Raw genomic sequence first — 7781 nt, forward strand, 5'->3', positions numbered from 1 at the left:
TATATATATATGGTATATTCGCATCTCAGAAGCGTTTGCATTGTGTTCTAGACTTCACACACCTCAAACCTAATAGTAAGACAGACCATTACCCGCCCATTCCACACACCCCACAGGACACTGTATTTGCGGACGTGGCCACAGATACGCTCAACGATGTGCTGCGAGGGTACGACTGCACCATCTTCGCCTATGGACAGACAGGCAGTGGTAAGACCTACACCATGCTGGGTGAGAAGGGCCTCTCGGGCGATTGGAGCACCAGTCCCAATGCTGGACTCATCCCTCGATGCATCATTGAGCTGTTCAAGGTAGGGGGTTGTGCTGGTGTTAGGGTGTAGGGTTTAAGGTTTGGCTTAGCATGAGTATCATCTGTAGTTGCTAGTGTAGTCCGTGGGCGTGGCGTGCGTGGTAGTGTGAGAGTGGGCTGTGCAGTAAGCCTGATCCATGAGGCCTACACAAGATATTATTTTGTAGTCGCACTTGTACCAAACAGGGTTAATAGGGTTAATAGGGTTGATAGGGTCATTAGCGTTAGTTGGCTTAATTGGCTTAATAGGCTTTATAGGGTTGATTGGTTGACTGTAATTCCAGCTTTGATGTCGGGGTGTGTGGCACTGCTTAGTTGCGCTGTGGCTGATTGACTATCATCACAGTCGAATTATCTGTGGCAGCCGATGTGCTTAGTCGTGCGACTGCGCCATTTGCTATGCGTAGAGAAGGAACTGTTTAAAAGAAGAACGGTTTATTTTGTTACCTACTTTGTTGTAGGGTTTAGGGTTTCCGTTGTTCTTTGGCACACACATATACTGCGGCGGAGCATGTTTTCAGTGCGCATACGGCTCCTTCCAATACACAGACAAGCATGGTGCTGTCTAGAACCCTAAACCCCTACACATGTTTTAGGGTTTTAGAGTTCTTGAAGTTTTATACCAGCTACTTACTTGTTGTATGTGGTTTATCTACGGTCTCTCTGCCGCGTGTGCCCATCGTAGGCCCTGGACCAGTCGCTGAAGAGTTACCAGTTGAGTGTGTCGTACCTTGAACTTCACAATAACAAGTTGCTTGATTTGTTGGTGCTGGACGATCGCCGACCCCCGAGAATCCTGCGTAACGCTGAGGTGTGTCTGTGCATGAATGGTTGTAGTACACGGCTACGTGTGTGGTCTATGTGCATACGGAATAACCCATCGTTTAATTTTGTGCACTTGAGTCTGGGGTGAGGATTCATATGTCTATGTCAGTGTCATACTTTTTACGCAATAGCACGTCTTTTGCCTATATGCACTTCAGTTGGTGGTGAGGATGCATATGCCTAGGTCAGTGTTTTACCTATTCCGAGGTTATTTCGGCCCCATCTGTTGTGCTCTTTCGATTATTCCGTATTGTTTGTGCGAATGTTCGTGTGCCTGATTTTCAGTGTCTGTGCGTGTGTGTGAATAAATAACCGAAATACATTGACCTGAATGTACGGGCTTGCTGTCTGTGCCGTACTTTAGGCTTTTAGAGTTTTTGTGTTTACTTGTGCTGCTTTCTATGCTTCTTACGCCAATGATTTGTATGTGACCGTACAATTACACACAGCTTGAGTCGTACTAACGCGGATATTACGTTGCTTTGCATTGCATTGCCTTGTATTGCATAAAAACCCAACCTAAAAATCCTAAACCATAAAAACCTGAACTTTAAACCCTAAACTCTAAAAAACTGCGTTGTAGGGCAATGATGTGATGGTGGGTATGGAGCGACCGGATGTGAACAGTGTACATGACGCGTACAAAGTGCTGTCACAGGGCCTTAAAAAGCGCAAGGTGGCTGCGACCAAGATGAACATCAACTCAAGGTTTGTACCAGACACCACATATGACCAATATACAGAGTGTGCTCATGAACATTAACTCAAGGTATGTACCAGACACCTCATATGTACCAACATACAGAGTGTGCTCATGAACATCAACTCGAGGTATGTACCAGACATCTCATATGTACCAACATACAGTGTGCTCATGAACATTAACACAAGGTATGTACCGGACACCTCATATGTACCAACATACAGAGTGTGCTCATGAACATTAACTCAAGGTATGTACCAGACACCTCATATGTACCAACATACAGAGTGTGCTCATGAACATTAACTCAGGGTATGTACCAGACACCTCATATGTACCAACAAACAGAGTGTGCTCATGAACATCAACTCGAAGTATGTACCAGGCACCTCATATGTACCAACATACAGAGTGTGCTCATGAACATTAACTCAAGGTATGTACCAGACACCTCATATGTACCAACATACAGTGTGTGCTCATGAATATCAACTCAAGGTATGTACCAGACACCACATAGAAACCAACATACGAGGTGTGCTCATGAATATCAACTCAAGGTATGTACCAGACACCACATATACACGAACATACGAGGTGTGCTCATGAACACCAAATCAAGGTATGTACCAGAAACCACATAGAAACCAACATACAGAGTGTGCTCATGAACGTTAACTCAATGTATGTACCAGACACCACATATACACCAACATACAGAGTGAACTCATGAACATGAAGTAGATGTATCAACATACAGAGTGTGTTCATGACCATGAACTAGTCACCACATATGTACCAACACACATAGTGTGCTTATTAACGTTAGCTCAAGATATGAACTATGGCGACGCGGATTACACTCACTGCAAACTCAATACGCCAACACACACCACAATCCCATTGCATCTGTGTATATTTTGCCCATTGTACACTCTCCTACACTCGCATTCACGCTCACAATCTCATGTCTGTGTATAGAGGATAGTCTGTGTGTTTGTTACAATCACACTCACACTTATGTGTGTGCATAGGGTCTGGTCTATGTATATAATACACTCTCACTCACACACTCATGCATGTGATAGGGGATAGTGAGTATGTGATAAACTCACACACTCTCTCATGTGTGTGTATGATACACTCTCTCATGTGTGTATATGATACACTCTCTCATGTGTGTATATGATACTTTCTCTCATATATTTGTATGATACACTCTCTCATGTATGTGTATGATACACTCTCTCATATGTGTGTATGATACACTCTCTGATGTGTGTGTATGATACACTCTCTCATGTGTGTGTATGATACTTTCTCTCATGTGTGTGTATGATACACTCTCTCATGTATGTGTATGATACACTCTCTCATGTGTGTGTATGATACACTCTCATGTGTGTGTATGATACACTCTCTCATGTGTGTGTATGATACACTCTCTCATGTGTGTGTATGACACATTCTCGTGTGTGTGTATGGTACTCTTTCTCATGCGTGTGTATGGGGTATAATTGCTTGATGCCACAGATATCTCACTAACCCGTGTTTTGTGCTTTGGGCCGTGTGTTCCTTCCCCTGTGTTACATGAACAGTCGGTCGCACACTGTCTTCACTGTCTACGTCGACATCACCGAAACAGACGCCATGGGACAGGAAATCAGACGCAATGGTAAGAAACCCTACCACTAAACCCTAAAACTAAAACTCAAGGGGTGGATGTCAGTGTATGCTACTTGAGTCACATGGTTAATGTCAGTGTATTAGTCATACATTGCTCACCTTATCCTGAGTATTTCACAGTTGCCTTTAGTGTGGTACGGGTGTATCCATACACCTTCAATCACGCTTAATTAATAATGCTCAAAATTTGCTACCAGCCTAGAGTTTATACAAACCTAGGTTTATGCTTACATCATCCACCATACCTACTTACCTATAGCTTATCTCTCCTTCTCACAGGTAGTCTTGATCAGGTAGTCCTAATTCATTCATACAGGTAGTCTAAATCAGGTAGTCGTAATTCCTTTCACAGGTAGTCTTAATCAGGTAGTTGTAATTTATTCATACAGGTAGTCTTAGTCAGGTTGTCCTACTTCCTTCTCACAGGTAATCTTAATCAGGTAGTTCTCTTTCCTTCTCACAGGTAGTCTTAATCAGGTAGTCCTAATTTATTCACACAGGTAGTCTTAATCTGGTTGATCTGGGTGGTTCTGAGAACATTGAGCGGTCGGGTGCTGTGCATGCGCGTGCTCGTGAGGCTGGCAATATCAACCAAGACCTGCTGCACCTGGGCACAGTCATCCGCAATCTGGTGGAGGGCAAAATCATCGAGGGCATGTACAGGTATGTACTACAACCAACAACCTACAACCACAGGGTAAGTGTAGAACGATTCATGTACAGATATGTACTACAACCACATGGTCAAATGCTTATCACATGTGTGTAGAACAGTTCATGTGCGTGTGTGTGTATGGGTCATAGTTTCATGCACGTGTTTGTGCACGTGCTTCCTACCGTTGTTGCTGTGTGTCTGTGTGTCTTGTGCATGTGTGTGTCGTCTGTGTGTCATGCGCATGTGCATTAAGTCATTTGGCCTCTGAGTACTTTTCTGTTGTTCTTCTGTAGCGTTGGCGTATGCACAGCCGTCATCACATTGCGTTGCACCCTAAAGCCGCATAAACTATGTTATCGAACCCCCTAAACCCCCTGAAAACCCTAAACTATAAACCCTGTACCTTTCTTTTCTTGTTTGTCCTTGCTTCTTCCAATCAAAAGGGGTAAGGTGCTGACACAGCTGCTGAGGAACTCCTTAGGCGGAAAGGCCAAAACAAAGTTCATTGCCACAGTGGGACCAGCCAGCTGCAACGTACAAGAAACACTCAGAACACTCGAGTACTGCTTTACAGCCAAGAACGTCAAGAACAGACCAGAGATGAATGCCACCTGCATGAACAAGGTACGCACACACGTGACACACAACAGCACATAACACACAGACATGCATACAAGTGTAACACAACAGCACGTAACACACAGACATGCATGGGAAGACATTGTATGTCATAAGCCAAACAAACACATGTGTTTGTAGACATACCATGACAAAAAATACTATAATTAGATTTGTTCAATTGAAACACGTGTGTTTGTTTCACATGCACATGCTTCTGTGTGTGTGTTTCACATGCGCATGCTTCTGTGTGTGTGTTTCACATGCACTTGCTTCTGTGTGTGTGTTTCACATGCATATGCTTCTGTGTGTGTGTTGCACATGCACATGCTTCTGTGTGTGTTTCACATGCACATGCTTCTCTGTGCTTACTGCGTTGGTTGTGTATACACGTTCCTTTGTTCTGTGCAGAAATTCAAAGTTCGACTACTAGTCTTTGTCCTGGGTAGCGTGAGGACGTTAACGCCTATATGCGTACATATTGTACAGAGTTTCATACCGTTAACAAATATATGCCTTGCGTTTTTGGGGGGGTTTTCAGGGTTTCATATCGTTAACGCCTATATGCCTTACTGGGTTTCATACCGTTAACATACATATGCCTTTGTATCATACAGGGTTTCGTAACATAACGTTAATGCCTATATGTCTTTGTATTGTACAGAGTTTCATAGACGAGGATGATGAAAGCTTGTATGTCAACAAATACGAAAAGGAAATCATCAGGTTACGCAAAGACCTATTTGCAGCAAGAGAGCAGAATGGGGTGTGTGGGTGCATATGTGCGTGTGTATGTTGGGGTGTACGTGAGTGTGTATGTAGTTGGATATGATAATGTGCATATGAGTGCATATGTGAATGTGTATATGAGTGTATATACCAGTGAGTATGTTAGTGTGTACGTGGGTGTGTATATGATTGTATATGATAGAGTGTATATTTGTGCATATGTGAGTGTGTATGTTGTATATGAGTGCATATGTGAGTGTGTATGTTGTACATGAGTGCATATGTGAGTGTGTATGTTACTGTGTATAAGAGAGTGTATGTGCGTGTATATGTGAGTGTGTATGCGTGGAACTAACCAACCCAGCAGGCAAGTATGTATGTATGTCGGATATATACCTTCATATGTCTATTATATCTAGATATAGACCTTCATTCGTCTATTATGCCTGGATATAAACCTTCATACGACTATTATGTCTAGATATAAACATTCATACGTCTATTATACCTGGATATAAACCTTCATACGTCTATTATGCCTGAATATAAACCTTCATACGTCTATTTTGCCTGGATATAAACCTTCATATGTCTATTATACCTGGATATAAACCTTCATACATATATTATACCTGGATATAAACCTTCATACGTATATTTTGCTTGGATATAAACCTTCATACGTCTATTATGCCTGGATATAAGCCTTCATACGTCTATTATGCCTGGATATAAACCTTCAAACGTCTATTATGCCTGGATATAAACCTTCAAACGTCTATTATGTCTGGATCTAAACCTTCATACGTCTATTCTGCCTGGATATAAACCTTCATACCTCTATTATGCCTGGATATAAACCTTCATACCTCTATTATGCCTGGATATAAACCTTCATACATCTATTATACCTGGAGATCTACCTCCATACGTTGATAATGTCTGCCTGTCCTCCCCTCAATCATTTGGTCCTGTTTTGTCCCGTTTTTCGCCTATTTCTTATCCATCTTTCGTCTCGCATTCGTGTTCGACTCCATTTCGTTCGCCGCAGATGTACATGTCACAAGAGAGTTACGACCAGCAACAGCAACACACAACCTCACTACAGGACCAGTGCAACGAGTTAAATGGCATCCTCAGTATCATCAAAGGTACGTGCAAAAGCAGACAAACCCTAAACCCCTAAACCCTATCAAGGGTTAACAGAGTAAGCAGAAAAGTAACCCCTATCAATATTTAACGGGTGGTAAACACATAAATAAACTCTATCAACGGTTAACAGATGATCTATATATGGTAAGCACAAAAGTAACTCCTATCAATGGTTAACAGATAATCTATACATGATAAACACAAAAGTAAACCTTATCGATTGTCAACACGTGCATATTCTTCGTCAATGGCTAAAACGTGCATGTGCTGCATCTGCGCAGTTGGGATTGGGGTGGCTAGCACTGTGTCAGAGGAGACACATTGCTTAGCGTTTAGGTTTAGGGTTTAGGGTTTATCACTGTACCATGTAGTGAGGGAGGATGGGCAGTCGAGTGTCAATGATGTTTGTTAGGTTGTTTGTTTGTTTGTTTATTTATTTGTCTGTTTGGTTGTCTCTGGGTTTGTTGGTATATAGGGTTTCTTTGCTTCTTTGTTTTATTCGTTGACCTCATGTCGTTGCAACTGCGTACGCCACAGAACAACATCAACGGGAGAAGAGTGCGCTGATGGACCAACTCATGGAAGCCAAAGACCAACTAAAGGAACACGAGGTGGACATCAACAAGAAGGTACACCCACCACACAACACACAACACCCACCACGCAACACCCACCACACGTGCATACATGCGTATTACACATGATGACACGCGCATGCATGCGTATCACACATGAGGACATGTGCATGCATACGTATTACACATGAGGACGTGTGCATGCATGCGTATTACACATGAGGACATATGCATGTATGCGTATCACACATAATGACATGTGCATGCATACGTATTACACATGAGGACATGTGCGTGCATGCTTATTACACATAATGACATGTGCATGCATGCGTATTACACTTATTGACAAGTGCATGAATGCGTATTACACATGAGGACATGTGCATGCATGTGTATCACACATGAGGACATGTGCATGCATGCGTATCACACATCAGGACATGTTCATGCATGCGTATCACACATAATGACATGTGCATGCATGCATATCACACGAGGACATGTGCATGCATGCGTATAACACAT

General features: G+C 42.6%; 1 protein-coding gene across 1 annotated transcript; it reads left to right on the plus strand.

Annotated features, from left to right (window-relative positions):
- Nucleotides 1-217: 217 nt before the first annotated feature.
- SARC_07506 (hypothetical protein) lies at nucleotides 218-7382 on the plus strand (the record flags this gene model as incomplete). Its single annotated transcript, XM_014298546.1, has 9 exons — nucleotides 218-311; nucleotides 996-1121; nucleotides 1719-1843; nucleotides 3437-3513; nucleotides 4025-4187; nucleotides 4623-4803; nucleotides 5462-5563; nucleotides 6578-6677; nucleotides 7216-7382. Exons 1-9 carry the CDS (start codon nucleotides 225-227, stop codon nucleotides 7380-7382), a joined length of 1128 nt encoding a protein of 375 aa, XP_014154021.1. The 5' UTR covers nucleotides 218-224.
- Nucleotides 7383-7781: the final 399 nt, after the last annotated feature.

Source organism: Sphaeroforma arctica, assembly GCF_001186125.1.
Source record: "Sphaeroforma arctica JP610 unplaced genomic scaffold supercont1.601, whole genome shotgun sequence".
Classification (NCBI taxonomy): Eukaryota; class Ichthyosporea; order Ichthyophonida; genus Sphaeroforma; species Sphaeroforma arctica.